Here is a 27,381-nt window from a genome sequence, read left to right as displayed (position 1 = left end):
TAATGGCCAAAAAAAAGAGTACAAACACACCCAAACAAGAATCGAGACCTCAAAACTAGAATGTCATCACACTTTCTTAGGGATGTGAGAGGAAGAGAAACAATGGAATAAAACTGAAAGTGTCGTCTGGACTCGGGTAAAGCAATGCTGAAAACATGAGTTGTAATGGCTGCTGCTAGGCAAAAACTAAAGCCCTCCCAAAGCTAGTTTCATCCCATCCCCCAACCCTTTAATGGGACATGATTGTTTTACAATCCTAGCTCTGCCAAAAAATCTGAGGAGGAAGCAGTCAATTGGGGAACCTGCTGTAGGAAAGGCAGACTGACCAACACGGCCACACTATTGGACTGATATAATGGTTTCCACAGCTGGCTACTTTAGCTGCAGCTTGGCCTTTTCAGGGCCATGCTGAAGCCCATAGCCTGTTAGGTTAGCATACCTCTTACCCTCAGCTTATAGAAGAGAAAGCTAATCCAGAACATAGCAAGCAGATGAAGAAATGGAAAATAATGTCTAGGTAAGTGCAACAACTACAGGCAAGACATAAGGTCAACTGCCAGGACCACAAGCCACAATAAGCAGCCAATCTTGGCTTGATTCTGCCTGGAGCTTAGGAACTCAGCTTGGTTGCTTACCAGCAGCATTGCTTAGAGTAGAGTTGGAACCTGGCTTGGAGCTTAGCAACAACTTTGATGTACAATTGTAGGCATATAAGGAGCATCCACATTGCGGCAGCACATAATCTCCAATGAATGCAAGAATTTTTGAAGAGAGACAAGGACTATATTTCACTTTAGTAACTTTAATAACAGTAAGGACTAAGCTCTAAAGCGTTGAGTGACGGGGAATTGACTTGGGGCACATAAAAAATATATAATTTAGTTAAGGTGCATAATTATACTACATAATGTTAAAATTTCACGATCTTGTGGAGCTGCATTATTAGTTGTGCAGGGCTGCATGTGGCCTACAGGACACAGGTTGGACATGCCTGCTCTAAAGGGTTATGTAGTTAAACCAACTCATATAGGCTGGGAGGATGGAGTTAGCCAATGCAACAGCCTTTCCTTGAGGAAGCTATATGATGCAATAATAAATTGTGTAAAGTTAGCATAGTGTGTCTAGTCATAGCAAAAATAAACCCACAAAGCTTTATTCCTTCATTATGCTCCATAAACAATCTTTATCTAGTTCTTTGACAAGGGTGTAAAATTCCCATGTCTTCCTGTCTTACCTTGCCAGTTTCCATGGCTTCCTTATCAATCAATCTCTGTCCTTTAAACTCTGTCATTGTTTTCTTCTCATTCAAATGCCCTGGATGACCCTTCCTGATGGATATGTTACTGCTGGTACTTCGGCTAAAACAGAAATGTTAATGATAAAAGGCAACATTTCTAGAACATGGTTGGCAATATATTGCACTGAAAAATCTTCCAAAAGGTTCGTAATGCCTATGCAGTATACACCCTTAACTAAAACAGCTAAGAAAGGAGCCCAGTGATGAAATTCTAGGTTGGCTAATAGAAGTTCAGAGGACCAGGTTGTTTGATGGCTCTTTTCCATAGGTTCTGTCCAGCCATTACAACCCAATGGAGTTTTGGTATGTTCAGAGTTCATTCAGTTAAACAGTGCCATCTATCAGGACACATACCGTCTCTTTTGCAACACCTGCCTTCTGGAATGAGATCCCTCATGGCTCCCACCCTGATGCAAATTCTGGAATCTCTAAAAGACCTGAATGTTCTCCCAAGTTAGGTTGGATGGAGCCCCTTATTGGATGTTTTATATAGTACATGTTGTGTGTGTCTGTGTGTGTATTCAGATTCCCATCCTTATTTATCTATTTTGTATTGTGTTTTTATTTTGTTTTTGTTATATTGTGAGCTGCCAAGAGATAGGCTGTGGAAGGAAGGAAGGAAGGAAGGGAGGGAGGGAGGGAGGGAAGGAAGGAAGGAAGGAAGGAAGGAAGGAAGGAAGGAAGGAAGGAAGGAAAATGTTTTATTGTGTAGATATAGAGGGACTACAACTCTCAGAATTCCTTGTCAGGGTGGTTGGAGGTAATACAAAGTATAACATTGTATGGAAGATCCTACTTCTTTGATTGTGTAAACAATTTATGGTGGTGACTTATTTCTTGGAGCTACATCCAAGACTTGGAATAAGGTTACTCGTGTCATTCTCTGAGCCTGTATTATTACCACAACAATATTAGAAATCAATTTCTCAACACATGCCTTCATAACATTTTTATTATCCTTTCATATATTTTTGGTCTGGGTAGAATTTGAAGAACACCTTGTCCTGGAGCTTTCAGCTTGGCTTTGCTTAGCAACAGATGTAGCTGAGATGAACTCAGCTATGTAGTGTTCCATCGTGAAAATATGGTCCACAATAGAACAAGGTAAGCACTAGAACAAAGGTGATAGAGAATTGCACAGAAGATTCTCTTTGCAAAATGGGTCAGGAGAGAAAGATGTTCTGAGCTCTGAAGCAAATTGATAGAAACCTCTATCAAATCTAGGTGCTATCAAGACATGTGGATGAGTGAACGTCCTCAGTCCTACTTTTCAAAAGGATTTATTGAATTTACTCTGGTCCTTAGCTGCATTTGGTGCCTCATTGTGTATTTTACTTTTTTTCCTCTGTTTTATCGTTATTCAGCATGTTAGAATTAAGGTAGGAAAAATAAATACATATCCCATATATCTAGAAGATTAGGGCAAGCTATGGTGCGACAAGCATGAAGACAATGATATACTGGGTATACTGAAGCTGGGTGTCATTATTAGTTACTTCTGCGGCACAACACATTAGAAAGGAACATTTTCTTAAAATTGCATATTTGGAGAGTTGCCCACTGCTTCACCTGATAACTTTTCCTTAGCCACAAACATTAAGGGAAGCCAGACATTGCTGTGGTTATAGAAAGAGTTGTCATTATAACAATGAATTGCCTGAGAACCCTTTTCTATCCTTTCTATTTGTTGCTAGTGGATGTTCTGCAGTAGAGTAAACAGCAGAACAAAGCTTTGTAAATTATGGTCTGTGGATGACACAAACCAGCATCAGGAGGACAAAGATAAACTTTAGGCTGCTGAGCTGCTTCCAGTGATGCTTCAATAATTTATGAAGAAAGATAACAAAACCAGGATCGGGAGATATACAAAAATCACAAAAGGGCAGGAAAAAAGGAGGGGAAAAAACTATTGACTGAAAAGAGGAGGAAAAATACCAAGTGGAGAATAGGGAGACAGAAAGGGAATAAAGGAATCATGGGCTTGTAAAAAAACTGACCTGCGATTGAAGATTTTTTGTTGGACACTGGCCTCGTTTTTCTGTGTCATAGTCACCACATCAGCTGGTATTTCTTCAGTTACAAGTTCAGGATAATCATCCGGTCCCTCCTCTTCTTCCAAGCCTGCTAAAAAATAACCAAGAGCATGGGATATTTGAATAAAAGGATGGAAACAGCCCCCAAGTGAGCAAATCTGAAGATCATCATATTGCAACTTATTGCCATGATATGTATTTTGTTATAACTTCATCTTAATTAACTGTTAAAACAAGAGTAATTCCAATTGCTGTATCTTTAGTTATTGTTATTACCTTACCCATAGCTTCTTCTTCTTCGTGTATGTTATCCTGCTGGTTGCCATATGTGTTGAGCAACTGAGCAAATGATCCACTATTTGCCAGTAAGGTGCTGTAGGAACCACGTTCTGTTACAGTTCCAGCCTCTAATACGACAATATCATCAACTTGTGCAAGGAAGCTTAAGTTATGAGTCACTAGGATCCGTGTCTGTAGCACAAATAAGTATAACAAATTCAAAGAACAGTTTAGCATTCCTAGTCATGCTATCCTGGATTTAGGTCATTTTAAATAAACAATGATTCTACAAAGCATTCAATGTCCTCAACTTGTTTTCTCTTTCTCTTTTTAGACATTTTTTAAGATTCATAATAAAGTTTATTTGTCTTGACAAATTTTATAAGAAATTTCATATGAATAAATAGAAAGAAGTAGAAAAATGAAAGTATAGGAAAAGAAAAAAATAAAACAGTATCAAACCTCAAAAGGGGTAAGCTGTCATATCACATATCCATCACATATGAAACAATACTAAAGCATATCTAAATTAAAGAAAATAATTCTCTATTGTTATAAAGTTTCATAAAATCAATGCCAAAGGAATGCATTATCTGATTATGTGCTATCATGTCATTTTTAACTCCTAGCAATCACATATATTTTCTCCATGATGATCAAAAGGAGAAGATATTGTGTTGTTTTTTAATCAGTTGATAAAATTGCCTTTTTAAAAACAGATAAATTACATATTTCTTGAATTTTAACATCAGAAATAATACTACTTTTCCATTTCTCAAAAAAATTCCCTAGCCCAATAAAACCATGGCTCCTCAAAAATAGAATATTATTGCTAATGCAGTTCTCAAATACTTAATTCTTTTCATGATTAGCTAAGTGTTCTGCCCTTGGTCTCTTTAGCCCTCCTTTATATTTTTCAACCATCTGAATTTCAGTATGCAAAATTTCCAAATTCCTGTGCCCCCCCACAACTCCCTCAGCATATGCTGTGGCCTATTTCTTACAGTTTTACCTGCCTTCTTGAAATATCTTATGGCCCCAGTTGAGAACTGCTGACTTAGGCAATCAAGTCTATTCTTTTCCCTGTCCTTTATTGTAAGGGACAAGAGCCAACCATGAGAAACTTATGTCATTCATTAGTGATCATTCTTCTTCGAAATCCAACTGAGGGAAATGTGAAAGAGGACTAATGGGCTGCCCTTTTGAAGTCTTATTGACTTTTTAAACCAGCTGAAAAACCAAATCTTTAAAAAATATTTGCACCAAAGCTAATCAATATCTTTTAGGATTGGGATTAGTATTAGTCTTGTTATGCCCCCACTGGAGGCCAGCTTGGATGAGGAGGATGAGCTGAAGCCAGGATCCTCAGAAAGAGGAGATGCAGGGCATCCAAAAACTGAGGAGACCATCATGGCTGACAGGGAAGCAGTTTTGGGAACATCAGGGAGTGGGGTAAGTGTTTGACCGGATGAGCAGCTGCCTGCACAAGCATAAAAAGAAGAAATAGGAGCGGCAGCTGGTCAACTCTGATGAAAACAGCCATCATCTCCGCCTGATCCATGGACAAGGAGAGCCAAATGCTGACAGGTACAGCAAAGAAGCAGCCTTGGTCCTCCTAATGGGAAACATCAGCCAGGGTCGACTTAAGCAGACAGAGGGGTTGGTTGGTTACTGGAGACAACCATTCATAATTTGTCATTTGTGCATGCTCTTGACTTCCTTGTGCCTTGAACCTCTTTATTTCTTGTTGATTTCGTTGCGTCTTGACTCCTTGGACTCCATGTCGATTTCCTCATGCCTTCAACCTCTTGACTCCTTGAACTCTATTTTGTTTTCCTTATGCCTTGAACCTATTGACTTTGCATTGATTTTGTTGTGCTTTGAATTCATGGAACCATGTTTGCCTGTGCTATGCTTTGAAACAAGAGAGTTGGGGTGATTTACCTGGCTAATGTCCCACCCTCTCCATGCCTTAGAAGCAAAGAGGACCATAGTTTGTTGGAACTTGCACTTGGGACCTGGGGAATGACAAAGGGATCTGACAGTGTGGAGGAAACATGTTGAACCCTGCTCATGTGCTTCTGTGGAATGGGACAGGACAGGTTTCCCATATGGGCTATGTTCTGGCCTCTGTTATTATTTTCTTCTAAGAAAGAAACATATGTTAATTTTTATAATAATAACAAATACAAAATATCTACAGTCCTCAAAACACAACTCATAGTGCAAATTTACCTTATTCTGTAACAGTCCTTCTGGCCCAAGCACTTTGTCAAAAATGTGCCGTCCTACATGGGCATCCACAGCTGAGAGGGGATCATCCAATAAGTAGATATCCGCATTGTTGTATACAGCTCTAGCCAGGCTAACACGCTGCTTCTGACCACCACTCAAGTTAATTCCCTATGAAAGAAAGTACACTGAACCTCTCTATGATCCATACCAGTGCACAGAAGATTAATTCCAGGGTTACTTAAATCATGCAGTTTAAAGTATTTGTTTGCTTGCTAGGCTTAGATTTTGTTGGCACAATTAGAGAGATGGAGTTAGCCAGGCATTCAAGATAGGAGAATAAGAGTGGTTAAGGTGTGATAAATTTTCCTGATAAATCCGGTAGAAATTAAACTAATTAATATACTGGCTCCTACCACTCTACTCTCAGTGCTTCTTTGATTACTGAGCTCAATGGTGATACCTTTTCTCCAATCTCAGTTAGGTCTCCTCCTGGAAGCAATTTTAAGTCAGGATGCAAAGCACAGGCCTCCAGCACTTGTTGATATCGAGTCTCATCTAGAGGGGACCCAAAAATGATGTTGTCTTTCAAAGTGGCATTTTGTATCCATGCTTGCTGAGGCACGTAGGCCATAGAGCCCTGAAGGAAATGGAAAAATTATGTCCAGCTACTTAAGATAATAACTGGAAAGAACTATTGTCTTTTGACAGCAGTTGGATAAAGGAGTGGTACAGGGAAAAGAAATGATATTCGTTGACTACTAAAGTCTGTGGCAGAGTAATTTTTAAAAAAACAATCAGATGAGGAATTGGACTGGATTCCTTCAGACTCCAGGCAACAATTCACAGTTCTGAAGGACCAGCTTTGTAGAAAAGTTCTCTACAAGGGAATAAGCTGGCATAGAAATTCTCTAGTAGAGCTATCTATCTACTGGGAATGGAATAGGATGTTTGTTTAATTCCTATTTTTAAACAGAAGTGAGCTGGCCTCACTTCAGGATTCTACCAGAGTACTTTGTGCTATTTATTACATAATCCATATTTAATTCAAGAAAAACGTATTTTCCTTCACCTGAATATTGATGTCTCCTTTGATGTTCTCCATCTCGCCCAACATGGCAGATATCAATGAAGATTTTCCTGATCCCACAGACCCCACTATGGCTACAAGGCTTCCATGAGCAATTTCCAAGGTGATGCTGTAGAGAAGAATGTCATATAAACAGGTGTTAAGAATGCCTGGAGGCAGTTTAAAAAATGGTTGTCAGTCCCTAGGCTAAAGAGCATAATCTCAAATAAAGCAATGCCAGACATCCTCTAAGAACAAGAGAAAGTGTTTGTTTGCTTGTTTAGTGCCCAACTCAGTATGTCATGAATAAAAAGAACCCCCATTCCACCCACAACCCAACCTGTGATCCATATGGTGACTTACTCTTTTATAGTGACATCAGAATCCTGGTCCCAAGCAAAAGAGGCCTCACGGAATTTCACAGCACAGGCTGGAAGAGGAAGGAAAGGAAACATGAGAATGAACTACTCAGCTGAGACCCAGTACGCAAACATGGTTGTATTTCTGCGTATTTTCTCAAAAGCTTTACCACCCAAGCTGACCACCCAAGCCTGAACCCCAAAATTAATTTACCAGGGATGGAATTATGCCATATAGCTGAAGTATTCAGGTCTTCACTACCCAGGTACCGCTCTAGTCGATCAGTAGATACTTTCACCTATAAAATTTAAAGTTAAAGTCAGGCATGGCAGCTCCAAAGCCACCAGGCAGTCTTCTTGGATACTTCCTAGAATCTACTTCATAGTTTGTTGTAATGACGAGGCAGTCGAGGTGTTTGATCATGATCAAATGAATCATGATGAACTTTATTGGAGTCTAGTCTTACATTTATACACATTTTTAGTAATCCTCTAACATTGGTTAACTTTGCTTATTGCTTAACTTTCGTTACTGTTTAGCATAGTAATTAACACAACTAATTATCTCTAGTTAAAGTCTAACATATGTTTACTTCCTCTCTCTAATCCTTCTTTACATTAGTGATTTTGTTTGCCTGAGTTGTAATTACTTGTAAACATTCTTAATCTGAGGTTTGCCATCCAAGATAAGAGCATTCCTGCAATTACAACTCTACAATAGTTTTCAATATTCCAAGTCAGATTGAGGAGCACCAGTCATTTAGATGATTTAACTTAAATTTGTAATATCTTAACTTCTATATACATTCTAATGGAACACCTTTGTCAATGGTACAAAATAAATATGGGAAAGAGATCGGCATAATTCTCAAGACAGGCTCCTTCTCCCCTGATGCATATATTCCTTGTAAGGCTGCTCACTTGCACCATGGAGGACAGCGTCAATGGAAACATGCCAAGTGGGAAGCGCAGGATATTGAAAAGTGCTATAGAAGTAAAGGCCTTCTGTGCATCCAAGATGTTGTTCTCATCCACCATCACATAGACAGCAAAGGTAGCTACAGAGACCTAGGTGGGAGAAGTGGAAAAAAGGAATTGAAAGTGGTTGCATTGGGGTTATTTAGTTTCTAAAGAACATCTTAACTTGAGAGTCTGGACAAATGACCACCAAGGAAAGACTATGAGCTGGAGAGAGATTGGAATGAGAAATGGTATGAGGAAGAGATATGAATTTTTGCACTTTTTCTCCCATATAAACAATTCTGCTTTGTTTGTTTTTTAAAAAATTGCACACATTTTTGGTAAGCATTTGTAATACATACATTTTTGTGCATTTTCCTAGTGAGCACATTATTTGCACAGGAAATCTTTCCATAGGAAATGTCCATCCATATACAGTATTTCTATAATAATATCTGCATTAATATAGTTAAGACTTTTCTGTGATATACATTAATACATATTGATTTTGGTACCTAGCTTTTAGGCTGTAAATTGCACTGCAGAAATCAGGAAAATGCACATATTTGGTATGTTCATATGTTCTGAGTCATCCTATATATTCAATAGATTCAAACTAACATATTTATTTAAACAACTTAATAAAACAAATTCCCCATCCATCTCTAATATATGGCATGAAGATTATCTTTCTACACCAGATCAAGCCTTACCAGCAATAAAAACTATAATAGGTTCCTTCTTTAATTTATGCTTAAAATTATATTGTTGGTTATTAAAATGGTTACCATTAAAGTAATGTAGTGTGCTCTAAAACAGCTAAAATTAATCCTTTGCAAATTACTTCTAATTATAGTTAAGTTTCTGCTTGCACTTCAGACTCTTTACTTTAATTCAGCCTTTCTCAATCTGGCTCTCAACTGTCTTTGACTATCAGACTCATTATTCGTAGTTAGCTTTGGCTAGCTTATTTTTATTAGGTTTATATACCTTTCCAATCATGTCTGATTCCAGTGGGGTTTCCAGAAAGCAACAAATATGGAAGGTAAAATGTTGCTTTGTGAGGCAGATATACAGTTAACCTTCAATCCTTGAAAAAAAAAATTTTAGTAGGATGGTCATGGATTTGCACTAAGTACATCCAACTTTTGCAGTCTTAGATCCAAGCTCAGAGTGTAATATTTTGTTTTAAGCTGATGCTTTAATTGAAGACAGGCAATCTTCATAGCTTTGTCTTGGTTCTAAGTCAACAAACCTTTGGATGTCCCTCTTAATTAAAATTAGTCAAGCTAGAGACCATGTTTCCCTAGCCTGCTATCCTGCACATGTGTTAAGACCAAAACCCTGAAAGACAAGGCTAAGGTGCTGCAGGACTCATCCTCACTAACATCAGTATGAACAGAATCAAACTGATAGATGTTGCAAAATTTCTATTTGTGTTTCACATTTCCTTTACTTGTTTTCCTCTTCTTAATGTCCCTCCCATTCCCTGGATTATCTTACTAGAATAGGTGCACAAGAGAAGATGAAGATTGCAAATGATTGTAGATGGAAAAAGTGCAGCAGCCCTTTCAGTTCCCAAGCCCGGATCTTTTCAACTTGCTTCTGAAATGAGAGCTCCCAAGCAAAAAACTTCAGGATCTGAAAGATACCCATCAATAGTAAGAATGTCAGATTGGTCGCGCATTTGGCAACTCCAAATTTCAACTAACAAATGCTCTGTCTTACACATTGGCAAAAAAAATCAAAACACCAAATACAAGTTAGGTGGAAGTGATCTTGTAGACGACCCTCACTCTGTTACAGATCTAAGAGTACTTATTTCAAATATTCTAGGCCCCAGAGCTCACTGTAACAGCATTGCCAAAAAGGCTTTAAGAGTTGTTAACCTTATTTTGCGAAGCTTCTTTTCTGGCAACATTGAATTGTTAACTAGGGCATACAAAACCTTTGCCAGACTAATTCTCAAATACAGCTCGTCCGCCTCCCGCACTGTATATTGGACATTAATACAATTGAGCGGGTTCAGATGTATTTCTCAAGAAAAGTATTCCACTCCTCCACTCACAATATAATTCCCTATGCCTCCAGGCTCCAAATTTTGGGCCTGGACAATTTGGAACTGCACCGCCTGTGGTCCGATCTAAGTATAGTTCACAAAATTGTCTGCTATAACATCTTGCCTGTCAACGACTTCTTAAGCTTCAATCACAATAATACACAGGCAAACAACTGATAGAAACTCAAGGTAAACCACTCCAAACTCAATTGCAGAAAATACAACTTCAGCCACAGAGTGGTCAATGCCTGGAACACCCTACCAGACTTTGTTGTTACAGCCTCAACCCCTCACAGCTTCAGCCTCAAACTGTCTACAGTGGACCTCACCCCATTCTTAAGAGGTCTTTAAAGAGGGTATGCATAAGTGCACCAGCGTGCTACCATTCCTGCCTTACTGTCCCCGTTTATCTGTATTTAGTTCCTTTGTTCCTGTTTATGTTCATACTTATACTTATCTTGTACATGTTTGACAAACAAACAAACAAATAAATAGAAGAGAACATATGTAGCTCAGAATTGAATCATGGAATCCTTGGTGCTTTCCAAGACTGGTTATTTGCTGGCAGATGTTTCATTATCTGACTGGGTAATAGCATCAGTGCTAGTGATTGTGAGGAAAATGAAGAAAATCACATCTCCACCAACACTGGCAGGGCAAGCTATTATATATAAAAAACAAACCCCACACTTAGTAGCACTAATGATGTTCCCTAGTTGGGTAATGAAATGTCTGCAATCAAACAACCAAGTTCAGAAAACACAAAAAACTCCGGATATTCTTCATATATGGGGCTCAGTCATACTGAGGTCTCCAATAATTCAAAACAAATGAGATGGCTTTATTCCACTCTTCTTCCATTTTTAAGATGGGCAACACCCAGCCCATTGGACGAATATGTACACTGATAACACTCAAAGAAAACATAGATACTGTCACATATTTGTTTCGGGATGGCATCTAAGAAGGGACTTCAGGTAAATCACAGCTGCCATATATCTTGCCTGGCTAAACTGAGACATACAATTCACAAATCTTAAAATATCCTTAAGTACTCTACTGCAAATTAGTAGTGCGGTTTTCTGCTGTTTTAGACAGAACACACACAAATAAGTTGTTTAGTCCTTGAAACAGATTTTGAACATTTTCAAATTTCTCAATAACCCAATCCTAAAATTCCCACCCCACCCACTATAGCAGCGGTGTCAAACTCGCAGCCCGAGGGCAGGATGCGTCACGTGCTGGCCCCACCCCCACCTGGTTTAGTGAAGGGGGAAAAAGTCCCAATACACCACGTGACAACACCGTGACAATGCGAGTTTGACACCCCTGCACTACAGCTTCAGATCACCCCACCCAAATATATATATAAAAAACCCTATGATCCTTGCCCTTCAGAATGTTGTTCACTCTGACTTATACCATGACTGGAAAAATCTACAACCTTGGCTTACTATGGCTTCAGGCTTTTTTCTTCTTTGTCTTTCTCCACTTTTGCCTTTGGCCCTATCCAGTGATATTTATAGACCAGAGTGTCAGTGAGAAAATGTGTATCCCAACAGGAAAAAGAATCCCACTTAACCTTAAGTCTGACCAATGCAAGGTATAGCAATAAAACCCCACTGATGGCAATCAGTTTATTGCTCACCTTGATGCCATTAAGAATTTCATTCATTATTTTCATGCGTTCATCCTTGTGCTTCATATTTTTCACCTGATAAAATAAATGAAGTACATATCAGAGCTGAGAACAGAATCATATAAAATATTAGATGTTTATGAGTACACCTCAACTGGTTGATTGGTTTTGTTTTGCCTTAGACCAACAGTTCTGAAATGCTTTGATCCAATCACTCCTCTCAAATCAATATAAAAACAAAACCACCCAGACTTGAGTTATTTTACTCAAGCATCTCAGCAGCAGGAGTCCCAAACCAAACCCATCACTTACAAGCAATTACAAATGCCCCATTACCCTCAGAGTAAGACCACATTGCCACCAGTTTAAGATGCCTTCAATAATCAACGGGATTTGCTGCTGTTTCTGAAAGGAAAATGAGGGACTCCTACTGGGTATGTTGTAGAGCAATGGTGAAAATGGGTGTATCCTGGGTGAAAATGATGCTAATAGTAATGTTAAGGATTATCAAGTAAAAATTATGTTATTATTGTGGGATAATAAAAATGCAGGGCATATTTAATTGAGTTTATTTACTTTATTGTCGTTGCACCTTGTATAACAAAATTAAATGCCATCTTTAGTGTACATTATAACTATAAAACACAAATACACATCCTTCGCATTCTATACAATTGAATTGAAAACCTCTGATATTGCATTAATATTGCATTATACAGTAGAATTCAATATAGTTTTTGATATATTTAATATATTTGGTCCAAAATCACTGAAATGGAAGGGACCATCCAGAACAGTGAATCAACTCTTCTGTTCAGAGCAAAATCCATATTAAAGCATCCCAGATAAAATGGATGCCTCACTTCCACTTGAACACATCCAGTGAAAGAAACTCGATCACTTCTCTTGGCAACTGATTCCATTGTCAAATCCACGTTTGGGGAAGTTTTTTCTAACATCCAATTGAAACTCACTTTTCTGTACAGTCCAATTAATCTATTCTATCATTCCAGGATCTTTTTCATATGAATTATTGCCAAGCCATGCACTCCATTGCATGTAGAACCTGTGCATTTGTCCCTGTTAAATTTCATTCTATTATTTTTAACCCATTTCTTAATCTATCAGAACTTTCAGAACCTTTTGAACTCCAATTGTGTCTTCAAATGTATTAGGTATCCTTCCCAATTTTATTTAATCTGCTAGTTTGATAAACATTGTGTTCATTTTATCACACCAATTAGTAATAAAAGTATCATAGAACAGAGGAACTAGGGTCTTACAGCCCTACAAATTTTTTCAATTTGATGAAAAGCAGTTGGTATTTGAGCATGGTTTTCCTAGCCGTTCACTGAATTGTCATGACAGCCACCTCACAGTTAATCACTGTGCAAACCAGCATGTCATGGAGCATGTGAAATGCATTGCTGATATCAAATAACAATATTCCCTCAGACTATTCAAGAAATGAAATAAAATTAGTCTGGGCAAAATTTGTGCTAAAAATCTATGCTGATTTCTGATATTTATGATATTATTTCCAACATGCTTTACAGATAATCTCTTTGTAATCTTTTCTATAGCTTTTCTAAATATTGATTTCAGACATCAGCTGCTACCTTCAGTCTCCTAGGATGCAATTCATGTGTCAACTTACTTTTGGGACAACCTCCATAAGATTCAAGGTCTAGAGTGAAAGAACAATTTTGAAACTTTAACTCTGAATTAGCAGCGATGGCTCCAGGAACTGAAACATATCTGGAAATACAGTCTTTATAAACTCTGGGGATTGGGATGGGTGGGGGAGAACTATGTTGTCTTGATTTTTTTTTTCCTTCCTCCAAAGCCATTCTCAGTCGATGATGATCAAGAGTGGGAGATCTAGCTCCTGGCAACTGCCTTGTGGGATCATTTAAGGGTTGGTACTTTCTCTGTTCCTATTTAACATCTATAAGAAACCTCTGGGGGAGTTCATCTGGCACCATGGGATGAGGCATTGTACTGATACTCAGCCCACGGTGAGTTAACCAATTCTGGGACCATCCTCTCTTGGTGCCTGGAGACTGTTGAAGTCTGTTGAGGTCTGGATGGGGAGCAACAGGCTAAAAAACTTAACCCTGGCAAAATGGAGTGGCTCTGGGTTAGGGACTCTTCGGCTCTTGGAATGTTACCATCTTTGGTCATGGATGGGATTGCATTGCATTGACCCAGTGCATAATCTGGGAGTTCTGGACTTGTAACTCCTGCTAAAGGAAGGAGTTTTAACCAGGAGAGCCTTTGCATAACTTTGAATTGTGCACCAGTTATTCCCATTCTTGGACCAAAGTGCCCTTCTTACAGTCACCTACACTCTGGTCATCTTGTATTGACTATTACAATGCACTCCACATGGGACTGCCCTTAAAGAGTAACCAGAAGCTTCAGTTAGTTCAGAATTCAGCGGCCTGAACAGTTTGTGTGAACCTAGACATGCACATGTGTCATCTCCTCTGTGGAAGCTGCACTGGCTGGCAATCTGCTTCCAGGTACAATTCAAGGTGCTTGTAATCACCTTTAAACCTCTACAGGTTTTGGGGTCAGACTATTTGAAGGACCACCTCTCCTTTATTATATCCATCTGGTGGTCCATCAGAACAGGAAGGCAGGATTATGGGGCCCATCTATTAGGGACACACATCTGGTGGAATCACGAAAAAGGGTCTTCTCAGTGGTGACCACTTCTTTATGGAATATCATTTCCCCCTGAAGTAAGGTTGGCTCCACCCTGTTGCTTTCACAAAAGGCCATAAAATGCAGTTTCATCACCATCGCCTGGGGACAATGAATGGAGATAGACCTGATAAACAGGTTGAATAAGTTGCTGCCATGGGGGATGGAGGTAGGGGTGGTGGCTACGGGTTTTATTATATGGCAGACTTTTTCAATGTTGTAAGCCATCCAAAGTTACCTATATGTGAGTTGTGTCACTGTATAAACTTGTTAAATAAATAAATAAACAAAACTTTTCTCTTATCAGCATTGCTGCCTGATTCGCCATTTGTTTGTTTATTTTCCTTCAGTGTGATCAGCTACTTACTTCCATTTGGAAAGCCAAGGAAAAGGAAAACATCTTCATTTACTGTTCCTCCATCAGACTAGCATTGTTTTTTGAGCCAGAAAGCTGACTAAACTAAGTGCAGGGGTAAGGAAGAGCTTCCCTGAGAGGCATTTCTCAGATGGCCCCTTGGTGAAACATGGCCTTCAGCAAATTCCAATTATGCTGACCCTTCATGACAGTATCTGAAAAAGAAAACCTGTACTTGCTTACTTGAATACTCCTGGACTTAGTGACCAGCACAGCATTTAAAGGAATAAGTAGCACCAGCACACCAATCCCAGCAAGCACGGAGGGTCCTAGCTCAGTCCATAGAAAGACAAGAGATATAATAATCTGCAGTGGAGATGACCACAGCTGATGCATATAGAGTGTGAAATCCATGAAGCGCTGGGCATCTATTGACATCAGATTCACTGTCTCGCCCACTGTTGATTCCTTCCGTGTAACATTGGAGACTGTAAGTGCCTAAGAACAGAATCGATTTTGAGGTTTTGAAACAGAATATTGTTCAAATTAATCTGCATCCCAATGCTCTTTAAATTGCTTTGATCAAAACCCCAATTATCCCTAACCAAACAAGTCACTGGCCAGGAGAGCTGGGAATCAAGAGAAATTGAACCATGAAATATTTGAAGGTTACAAAGTTGGGGAAGAAAGACCATTCTAATATATTAGTTAGGAGCAAAATTTTATTCAGCTAACTCCAGGCAACTCCAGGCAGAGGTACATACATACATACATACATACATACATACATACATACATACATGTGTATGCATATGTATAAATCAATCAAAAGGTCCAGAAGCATCAGATCTACAGCAGTGCTGAATAAACCCAACTTTTGCACACAGACCCATTAAGAAGAAAGCGTCCTATTAGCACAGATTGGCCAGCATTAGGAAAATCACCACCATCACCAATTCAAGAGACAACTGACCTTTTTGTAGATGGCAGCCACAAGGGACGTGCGTAAATTCATTCCAACTTCAAAACACAGCCGGAAATACTGCTGTAGGCAGAGAGACTGCACCAATGCAGTCAAAAAGAGCAGCACTGCAAACACATAGCCCTGCCAAAGGTAGGCCTTTGGATCAGATACAAAGTTGATTATCATCCTATAAGAAAAGATAACCCAAATGCATCACCCCAAATGCCATATAGACTTTTAGAGACCATATACCAAGAACATTTCCTGTTGACTCTATCTATACTAGCTTTGTCCTTCTTGGACTCCTTAATCAGGTTTGGGCAATGCAAGCAATGAATATCCCACACAGAACTGCACTCAGGAATATTTGGCATTAAGTGGCCCACAAGACTCCATCATCTGTGGTTCTGCATTAGGTATATCAACTCAGAAAAAAGCTCCATTAGGGTCAGAGGGACCTCTTTACAAATAAGCGAATATAATGTAAACTTTAAAGTTTACATTAATGCTGAGAAACACACAGGAGCCAAATTAATTTCTGGGAATGTGGTCTTGGTAATAAAGTAGGCCAACCTTTTACAGTGTCTGAGACCATATTCTCAATAGGTATTGTGGGATAATGATTCAAAGTGGGTCAGATTACATCACATATATGAATGAAGATGCAATTTAATTTTTTCTTTTCCTGAGATGTAAAGAGGTTGGGTTGTTTCTTTGCTTTCTAAACTATGTTAATTCAATTTTGGGGCTTACGTTATAGTTTATTTCTGTTTCCTGACTCAGAATGGTGAGAAACGAAATTCCTACAGACAGAAACACCACCATTCCAGGATGCAGAGAAGTTTCAAGCAAGGGAAAGTTTGTGGGTGAGTGAGTCACATTGGCAGGGGCCACAAGGAACCCTGTGGTCTTGGGTTGCTTACCTATAACATACCCTATAAATAAAATTTTAAAGCAGAAATCTGGAATGAGATATTTATTTTGCAGGCTTACTTTAAGATCTTTTACTGGCATTGGCAACTGCACTGAAAGCTGCAGTTAATTGGAGGGGAGGGCTAAAGACTATAAAATGGATGAAAGTCACAGCATACATTGGGAAGGACTAACTACTAGATCAAGTTTTGTTTTATCTCCTTTTCATACCTACAGTGCATCTATTTCAGGGATTACTCCATAATTTTCATGTGAGGAAGGGAAAATTGTGCTATTAGGTTTTCAGCAATCATAGGACTCTGAGGATATCGAAAAATAGACTTAAGGGTTACACATTGCCTCCTTCTTTCCACCTACTGTCAGAACAATTTAAGGTATGATGCATACATGGCAGTTCATATCCTAGGTGGAAAGAGAACACTGGATCTGAATTTGGTGGTTTGGGATAGTATTAGAATGAGCTGGGCAGCATATTATATACAATAGCAAAATAGAGAGAGCAAAACTATTGAAAAAGCAGAAAAGATATCACAGTCTCTATCTAGTGAATCTGACAACAGAAATAAAACAGCAACATGAATGAAGGCAAATATTCATGTCCCTGGATAATGTTGCAGGATCCTATCTGTGTCAGTCACCGGGACCAGAAATTTAGTCTTCCAAGCTTTCAGGCTCATGCTGGAGCTCATCCTCAGGGAGCTTCTCTCTCGACCAGAATGTGTGATCGATCACCTCTGGTCCTGGTGACCGACACAGACAGGATCCTGCAAAACAGCAACAGCATAAAGATATGTCTAAAAAATTATGGAAATCTTTAAGACATTTTTATTTTTTAATTTTTATCGAGCTATTTAACAAAAAAATCGACACAGTCTTACACCTAAACATTCAGTGTTGTTGCTTTTTATCTCCATGGGATCAGTGAGGCTTAAAAAAACAACAACCTGAAATAAGGACTTACTTCAGCAGTTGTGGATTCACAAACACCAGAAAATCATGTATCAACTTCAGTCCCACAGATTTCAGAAGCTTTCCAGCACAGGTTTGAAGCAAAGCAACAATTAGCCAGTTTTTAGCATAGTAATCATTGGATTGTTCTCCAGCAATTGCCATTTTCTTGGGCTTTTTCTCCTTCTCTTCCTAAGTTCAAAGCAAAATTTGGTATCAAGCATCTGCTTATCTCAGTCCTTCAGCCAGACCACCTATGATAAGAACCAATCTTATTGTCACCAGGCGCTCTAAAACTGGGATACAACAGATAGTGGAAAATTTCATGTGCTAAATTTCTCCCATTTCCATCATTGCCGTTTTTCAGAAATAAAATATAAGACTTCCCACAAAGTAGTAATATTTACCAGAACTAATGCGTCTTGACTCTGGGCCTTACTCAAGCCATTTGCGAGGTCAGTGGCTGCTAAACGCTGTTTCTTCTTCCGATGCCAAATCTCTAGCTTTCTTTGAGCCTTCCTGACCCCAGCCTTCATATTTTTCTCAAATGTGCAAAAAATCTGCTGTGTCTTCTCCGAATCCCTCAATTCCCAGAGATCATCAATCTCTAATGGTTTCCGATATCCCTTTACCATCGTCCTGAAAGGTATAGCAAATTCCATCAGAGTGTGAAATTGAGACATCCTGCTTACTCTGTATAGCTTTAGCAATTAAATGTGAGGCACAAGGGATGTCAATCCTGAGCAGTAATAAGAGTTTATACCCTATTTCCATTTTGCTAAAGTTCTGTATTCACATCCCCACCATGACCATACAACTGCTAAAAAGTTTGAGAAATGTTGCATTGTTCTTTGCTCTTCACTGTAATCACAATATAGCCAATCAATGGCAACATCCATATTCACGTCCTTGCCCTTGCAAACGTGTTTAACATTGCAATGACATGAACTGCCAGGACATCAGATTAAAACATAAACGTTATTGCCTATTGTTGTTGACACTCCCTTGTCATTTTCCAAGTAGAATTGCATACCTGTTATACCAATGGAAAGTGATGGAACTCAGGAAAGAAGTTGTGATCTCTGGGTTCTGTGAAATAAGGGAGGCAGAATTTTTAAGGCTCAACATTTAGGGAACAAAGTGATGACCTTCCAAACAAGAATTGCAGTCACTCCCACCCTAAAATGCATCAGGTAGGTGCTATGGAAAATTGCAATTAAGGCTCAGTAGAAGTGGTAGATGGAAAGATTCCTATCCTATGGGAAGCTGTCTAAAAGCAGACACCCTTCTCTAGAATGCCCATGATTATTCCCTACCTTGACAATTACTCTGTAAATTGAAACATTTCACTAATGACTCTCACTTTTTCTGCAGCTTCCTTCATTTCAGGAGCAACGTCAGAAATAATTGAAACAAACAATAAAAGGAGTTGAAGTCCATAGGACCCAAGGAAGAAGCTGAAACGCGGTACATCTGTAATGGAGCCCTGCAAGAGAGGAAAGCAAATGCGAATTATGAGTGGAAGTGCCTACAAAATTAAATTGCCTTGATCTTCCCTGGTAACTAGAGATCCTAGAAGAACCCTCCTATGAGTAGGTTTTTTTTCACATAGATGATGTTCCCCAAATTTCTACTCCTGTAGCATTTAGTGCACGCAGTGAGAGAAGCTACATTTGATAGATGGCTTCAACTGAACGTTGTAATTTTATTTATTTGGAGTGGAAACTTGGCTAAAGGAAAAATTGCTACCAGGAGGCTTTATTATCCCATTTCTCTTTCTGTCTCTTTAGCTTCTCACCTGCACTGCTTGTCGGATAAGTGTCTGGAGCTGAAATATACCACTGATTAAAGAAAACATGAAGAAAAGGAAAAGAATCCCTGAATCTCTGCACACGGTGAAACGACAGCTATCATGGATCAGCAAAACAAGTATCTGTAGTGTAGAGAAAAGCAGAGAGATTATGTCTAAATTGACTTAAATCCTTCAGAAGAAAACAGTGCCCCATAAAATTGCTCTATCAGGAGGACATGAAACTTATTAATGGAGAGCAGTTTGAAGATTAACTTCATTAGGTAACAAAACATACTCCACTGCGACAAGGTCAGCAGTACAATGCCTGGTTACTTGCATTTCATAGAAATTGCAGGGAGGATGAAGCAAAGGCAGAGTTGATGAAGTTAATGATGGGGGGGAAAGCTTTGTTCCCATTACTCTGTTTTCTTTTAAACATATTCAGGGCAAACCCCAGAGCTGTTATTTGATCTACTGGTGAAAATATGACAAAGTAACAGAATAATGAGTTGGAAGGGCCCCTGGAGGTCTTCTAGTCCAAACCCCTGCTCAAGCAGGAGACCCTATACCATTTCAGATAAGTGGTTGTCCAATCTCCTTTTTCAAACCTCCAGTGATGTAGCACCCACTACTTCTGAAGGCAAGCCATTCCACTGATTAATTGTTCTAACTATCAGGGAATTTCTCCTTATTTCTATGTTGATTTTCTCCTTGATTAGTTTCCATCCATTGCCATATAAAAGTAGCATTTTGAATGAAACCTGATATATCTGTTTTAAATCAGAGGTTTCTTTTTCTTAAACAACATAAAAGAAAATGACCAGACCCAAAAAGCTGATTGAGAATCTTACATGCAATACTTTGTGGGAAAGTCTTTGAATTTCCTCTCCTCTAATGCAGTCCCCTCTAACCTCACGCCATTAGCTGTGCTGAACCAACACTTCCATCATGAGTTGCCACATTGGGGAACATTGGCCTAAAGAAAATCCACTGTCAAAAATTTTAATGAGTCCTAGTCTAAAACAATGGAAACAGATTGATGCTGAAATTATCAGTCTGGAATCAGCAACGTGGAGAGAAAACTAAGTAAAGAATGCTTTTATCCTGATACAGAGTAAAAGTATGGCAAGAAGGGACTCTCACCCAAGTGATGGCATAGAGTACAGGATTTGTGTACTGGACAGCAGGTATTCCATTACTAAAGGCGGGGTACTGTAGCTTCCCTGAGTCTTCAACAATGGTAAAAACCACTTCAGTTAATGCCATCAGTAAGAGCAGCAAAGTCAGCACCTAATTAAAGAAAGAGTGACATAAATTACTACTCATTGCTGCCCATTAGGTTTCAAAGGAACAAATTTTGAAAAAGTTTACAAAGCATCAAAGAGAAGAAACCATATCACAAAGGAAAACTTAAAGATGCAATGTATTGAGCTTGGTTCTTGCTAAGGCAATGTTCCAGTATATATTTATTTTGTCAAGCAATTATAAGATAATAGGTATAACAGTTATGAATAAATGAAATGGATATATATAAGAAAAATAAAAAGAAATAATAGGACAGGGATGGTAGGCACGTTGGTGCACTTATGCACGCCCCCTACAGACCTCTTAGGAAAGGGGTGAGGTCAACAGTAGACAGTCAAGTTTTTGGGGTTAGGGGAAGAAACCACAGAGTCAGGTAAAGTATTCCAGACATTGACCACTCTGTTGCTGAAGTTGTATTTCCTGCAATCAAGTTTGGTGCGGTTTACCTTGAGTTTGTATCTATTGCGTGCTCTTGTATTGTTATGGTTGAAACTGAAGTATTCATTGACAGGTAGGACATTGCAATATACTGTATAATTTTATATACTATACTTAGATCGGACCGAAGGAGATGTAGTTCTAGGTTTTCTAGGTCTAGAATTTCAAGTCTGGTGGCATAAGGTATTCTGCAATGAGTAGAGGAGTGGAGAACTCTTCTTGTGAAATATTTCTGGACTTTCTCAACTGTATTAATATCAGATACGTAACGCGGGTTCCAGACTGATGAGCTGTATTCAAGTATCGGGCTAGCAAATGTTTTGTATGCTCTAGTTAGTAGTGTGATATTACCAGAGAAAAGCTACGTAGGATTAGGTTAACAACTCTTAATGTCTTTTTGGCTATGTATTTACAGTGGGCTCTAGCACTTAGATCATTAGAGATGAGTACTCCAAGGCCCTTGACAGGTTTGGATCATCAACAAGGTCTTGACTATTCAGCTTGTATGAATGATTTTTTTTGCCAATATGTAAGACAGAGCCTTTATTTGTTGAGATTTGAAGTTGCCATTTGTTTGACCATTCTGATACATAGTCAAGGTCTTTTTGAAGGGTAGCAGTATTGTCTGTGGTGTTGAATAGCTTTACATCATCAACGAAGAGAACGCAGTTGCTCTTAATGTGATCACAGAGGTCATTTATGTAGAGTATGAAGAGAGTTGGTCCTAGAACACTGCCTTGGAGGACACCATTGTTGACAGGTACAGGATTTGATAGGACCATTTTGACCATTTGTTGCCTGTTTGACAGGAATGCTTCTATCCAGTTATGAAGGTGTCCGGAGATGCCATAAGATTTTAGTTTTAGGAATAGTTTGTCATGTACCACTGAATCAAAGGCTTTACAGAAGTCTATGTAGATTGCATCTATTGCTTTTCCCTGATCAAGTTGTGTAGTCCATATGTTTTTGCAGTATAAGAGTTGCAGATTACAGTTCTAAGAATTCATAGTGGTCCAGGAAATCCAGTACTAACTAGGTCCAACCCTGCATATCTTTTCTGATATTAGCCAAAAATCTGCTAAATGGGACAAAGCTGGACAGCTGATACAATCCAAAAAGTATATTTTGACCCAATAGTTTTTCAAGCAGTACCTCAATGTATCTTGAGCGTATCTGTATAACACAGGGGTCCTCAAACTTGGCAACTTTAAGACTTATGGACTTCAACTCCCAGAATTCTGGGATTCATGAGAGTAAGTTCACTAAAATCCTCAACAGTCTTATCTATTAAATATATAGAGATGTTGGTCAACAAATACCCAACATGACACCTGGTTGGAGAAAATTAACACAAGACTTGATGTATCTATACAACAAACTAAGCTACAATGTGATTTTATCTGGTTGTGCCCTAACTTTGCATGAAACCAGTCAATTAGGCTTTAGTCAACCAGTCAGTTTTGTTTCAACTATAAATTATAGCTAATAATACAATGCCTAGGTAAGGTGGCAGTCAAACGTAATTAAAACAAAACTTAAATAGCTTAATACAGCAACTGTGTAAATATGTACTTATTTATTGACTCTGAGCAGCTCACAATATATTAAACTATAAAAACCCAACACAAAATAAAGCAAAATGGGATCCATTTGTTCTGTACAAAAACACAACCATCAACCTATCTTAACCGAAGGTCTGAGAGAACAACTAGGTCTTCAAGGCTTTATAGAATGCCAACAGAGTAGGAATCATACAAATCTCATACCAGAGAGTAGGTACTACCACAACAGAGAAGGTATACATCTTGCATTCCAATAGATGGCAATGTTTGATGCAGGAGAATCTGAATTGCACTAATTCTGCTGGCATATGTCAGCCAGGCAGAAACTGTGAAGGACAGGCAGTTCACAAATAACCTGGCCCAATGCCATTTAAGGCTCTATAAGGGATGAATAGAATCACACCTAAAAGCATTGTGGCAACCAGTGCAGCTTGTGAAATAGAGTTGTCACACCACTGTCTGCACTGCTGCCCTATGGACCAATAGAAGTCTCTGAATGGTTTTCAAGGGACATCCCATAAAAGAACATTGCAGTAGTGAGGTGACTATGAGATGAGTGACCGTCTGAAAGGTCTCCCAACAAGGAAGGAGACCAACTGGCATACCAGATGTAGCAATGTAAAAACAGAGCAGAACAGTCCGTTTCTGCTTAGTAGATATCCAAGTATGTGTGTCTGTGTGTATGTCTGTGTGTCTTGTGTGTATATATATATATATGTATGTATACATACATATATAAACAAATACACACACACACACACACACACACACACACACACACACACATATGTATGGTATTCAGCTTTGTTCGGGTATTTTCCCACGTCATTATAGTTGTGCTTTTAAAGTTGTAGCAACATTTCAGCAGAATCTGGCTTCGAGTTTGGGGTCTGGGTCTGTGTTCTTGGCATGTGTCAGCTTGTTTGGTTTTGGGGTCGGGGGTGCGACAGCTGGTGAAGCAGCCGTGGTCTGGTTTCTGGACGGTGGTTGTCCTTCGTTTATAGGATGGGTTTGGGCCTGGGTCTGATGAGGGGGATTGGCGGTGGTGTCCCGTGTTGTTTTGGGTCTGGTGTTGGTTTTCGTGGCTAGGACTCGTTTGTTGGTGAGGGCTAGTTTCCAGATGTCTGGTAGGCAGGAGGTATCTACCCAAACTCGAAGCCAGACCAAAACCCAGAATGCTACATCACAGCCACCCGCTCAAGATATCACATCAGAAAACTCAAGAAATTACACCACAAGAACTCAAGAAGTTGCAACACAGCAAACGACCCAGGAAATCACAGCACAAGACCAAGGATACCACAGCAATAAAACTCACAAGGTCATCACACAACCCATTACCCAAGCCGTTACAACACAGGAGGCTAATGGAAAAAAGATCACTACAAAACAAACGACCCAAGAGATTACAGCACAAGATCCAGGATATCTCCACAACAAAACTCACAAGGCCATCACACAGCCCGTTATACCAACATCAACTCCATCAACCAATCAAGAGGCAGCAGCGCAGCCAACCAGCCCAGCACACCAGCCCCCCCCCAGTATTTATAGAGAGACGGCAGCTCTGATCACACACTGCTTGCACTGGCACAAAGCAGAAAGCACCAGCCTGAGGATGGCGAGTGGGACCTCACCGAAACGTCGCCAAGATACTCTTAATCTTACACGGGAAAAGACCCGAACACAACTAGACCTACACACACACACACACACACACACACACACACACATATATATATATATATATATATATATATATATATATATATATATATATATATATTTATTTTCTTAAGTTTTATGATATACTTACATGTATGGTATTCAGCTTTGTTAGGGTATTTTCCCACGTTGTGCTTTTAAAGTTGTAGCAATGTTTCGGCAGAATCTCATCTGCCATCCCAGACGGACACAATACAGAAGCCTGATGATGGCAGATGAGATTCTGCCGAAACATTGCTACAACTTTAAAAGCACAACTACAATGACGTGGGAAAATACCCGAACAAAGCTGAATAACATACATATACATATACATATACATATACATATACATATACACACACACACACACTCACTCACACACACACACACACACACTAGACTAGCTAAACTAATCTATATAACATATAGATGGGTGTAACCTTTAAATGGAGAAATGGTGCACAATAGGGCAACAAGGCATCTCAAATGTGCTAATGTACAGAATACATCCAAAATCCATGACTCCCATGGAATTGAAATTGAATATGACTCCCACGGAATTGAAATTAGGCAATAATACAAAATGTCATAAAACATTTCCTATGGTCAGTTCCTGATGTTTGACTATGCTATACATTTCAATATAAGCTATTTTCAAAGCAGATAAATCTCTCAATATCTCTCTGAATTTTTAAGAACTTTTCCCATGAAGGCATTACATTAAAAGCTCTTAATTGTTGAAGACATTGAAGAATCTGGTAAGTAAGCTATCTCTGAAATGATGATCCAGCGAGTCAGGGGTTGTTTAGTTAAATATTAAATTTCACTGGAATCAGGTTGAAAGATTTCCTCTATAAAACAAGGTTCAAAAGTTTTAGCAAACAACAAAAAATGTGGGAAGTTAGTTAAATTCATACTTAGCTTTTTTAAGACCAGGATTTGAGATGCTTTACTCAAATAAATCTTTCTAAAGCCACACAAAATAACATTGCCCTTTGAAATGCACTTAATAAAGCTGAAGTTGAATATGAGAGTAATACAGCCAATTCTTAGAAAGGCAGTTCTGTTCTGTATTCTGTACAGTGGTGGATTTGTCTTCTGTATAGATGCAGATAGATAAACTCAACAAGACGTCCATAACAAAGTACATTTATTGGTTCATCATAACTCAAATTTGTGATGAAGTTCTTTAATGACTAATCCTTTGCATATCTGCCTTGTAGGTAAAAAGATGATTATCTGCTATCCTTTTTCTCTCATCTCGTAGTGGTAGAAGTAGAACAGTTACCATGAGTCCATGAGTTCAGCCAAGAGTGAGGAAACTTTCCCCAACCCACCAAAGGTCAATTTAGTGACCAATCAGGATTACAGATGTGGTCACGTGACATGGACTACATTTCCCAGGATACCTTAACTACATTTACCATGATGCATTCCCTTAAGGGAACAGCTCACAATTGCTACCTAACTATCCAATTCCCATACACTGGCTGGACAGCACAAGTTCCTTGGCTTCAGTTTTAAGAAATGTCATTGGTTGTTAGGAACAGCAATTTTTGTTTTTGGCTATTTTCTTGCAATTAGGTTTTATTTCATCAGACATAGTGGTAGCTAAGCAATCAACTGCTTAATGCAGTATATAATTACGCCTTCATTGGTTTTGTTTCTTTAAAAACACTCAAAAATATGTAACTACAGCTGTATTCCATAACAACCAAGATTGTTACAAAACTAAATTAAGTTCATCCATAGAACAAGACATTCTAATAGTACATTCATTTTAGTACTTTTGGGGAAAACAAATAATTAACATTAATTAGCAAATCAAGGAATACTGATTTAAGGACACCTTTAGATCTATCATATCTGAATATTTTTATTGTTCTTCGTGCTTTCTTTTAGCTACATTTAGATCTATATTTCACATACACCCACACACATATAGTACATCAATTAACTATATAGAACATGGGCACGTTTTAAAACAAGAACAATATTTTCATGCTATACAACAGTGGTCTTCAAACATGACAGCTTTAAGATTTGTGGACTTCAACTCCCAGAATTCCTCCTCCAGTCACGTTCAGGAATTCTGGGAGTTGAAGTCCACACGTCTTAAACTTGCCAAGTTTGAAGACCCTTGCTATACAATATGAACACAATAAGGAGACATATAACATCTTAAGTGATCATCTGGAATTTTCTCACATCTCTAACACCTTATCTATTTCAAGTGAATGCCAGTACTTTTCGAGTTGAGTACCCTTCTATTGTTTGACAACCCCTGGGAAAGGACTTTCTCTCCCACCTGTTTTACGAGATACAGCCTGGTGACTGATGATTTCTTCAGCTTAGATTTGCACATGGGAAGAAGCTTCCATGGGCCAAAGAGCCAAAGGAAGCCCAGAGGGATCCAGACAAGAACTGTCTGTTCAAAGCAAAGTGGCAGATCGGCATCACTGCGGTCCAGGAAAGAGGAATTCTGGGGATAACAAGAAAGAAACAAAAGAAATTTATGCTGAAGGCTCACTTTGAAATGAATTGTTAATATATAAAATGTCTGCTTCTTCCACTTCTTCCCAAGGTTTCATTATGTCTGGCTCTGCCAATATATACAGTAACTACTGCAATTTTAATGTTGCCGATCATATAATAAGCCAATAACAATATGGTATATCTCAACTTAGTATAATGTAGCTAAACACTACTTGCATTAATATCCATTCCCTACATCTCTTCAT

General features: G+C 38.8%; 1 protein-coding gene across 2 annotated transcripts in view; it reads right to left on the bottom strand.

Annotated features, from left to right (window-relative positions):
- Positions 1–27,381, bottom strand: part of ABCC2 (ATP binding cassette subfamily C member 2) — a 44,550-nt gene that overhangs the window by 10,838 nt on the left and 6,331 nt on the right. For both annotated transcript variants that reach the window (XM_087964757.1, XM_087964756.1), the window contains 20 exons: positions 26,949–27,122; positions 20,772–20,918; positions 19,635–19,769; positions 19,200–19,322; positions 18,870–18,925; positions 18,244–18,475; positions 17,850–18,028; positions 15,965–16,142; positions 15,235–15,489; positions 11,937–12,002; positions 9,733–9,870; positions 8,191–8,337; positions 7,484–7,568; positions 7,274–7,340; positions 6,914–7,040; positions 6,305–6,481; positions 5,845–6,012; positions 3,612–3,801; positions 3,295–3,421; positions 1,235–1,358 (listed from right to left, as the gene is read on the bottom strand). In XM_087964757.1, coding sequence (XP_087820883.1) covers positions 1,235–1,358; positions 3,295–3,421; positions 3,612–3,801; positions 5,845–6,012; positions 6,305–6,481; positions 6,914–7,040; positions 7,274–7,340; positions 7,484–7,568; positions 8,191–8,337; positions 9,733–9,870; positions 11,937–12,002; positions 15,235–15,489; positions 15,965–16,142; positions 17,850–18,028; positions 18,244–18,475; positions 18,870–18,925; positions 19,200–19,322; positions 19,635–19,769; positions 20,772–20,918; positions 26,949–27,005 — 2,778 coding nt within the window. In that variant the 5' untranslated portion in view covers positions 27,006–27,122. The remainder of the gene's footprint in view (positions 1–1,234; positions 1,359–3,294; positions 3,422–3,611; positions 3,802–5,844; positions 6,013–6,304; positions 6,482–6,913; positions 7,041–7,273; positions 7,341–7,483; positions 7,569–8,190; positions 8,338–9,732; positions 9,871–11,936; positions 12,003–15,234; positions 15,490–15,964; positions 16,143–17,849; positions 18,029–18,243; positions 18,476–18,869; positions 18,926–19,199; positions 19,323–19,634; positions 19,770–20,771; positions 20,919–26,948; positions 27,123–27,381) is intronic.

The sequence above is a fragment of the Notechis scutatus genome, chromosome 4 (genome assembly GCF_049901735.1).
Source record: "Notechis scutatus isolate UNSWTSFEM ecotype Mainland chromosome 4, rNotScu1.2, whole genome shotgun sequence".
Taxonomy (NCBI): Eukaryota; Metazoa; Chordata; class Lepidosauria; order Squamata; family Elapidae; genus Notechis; species Notechis scutatus.
Note: the sequence above shows the minus strand (reverse complement) of the source record. Positions and strands in the feature narration are given on the sequence as shown.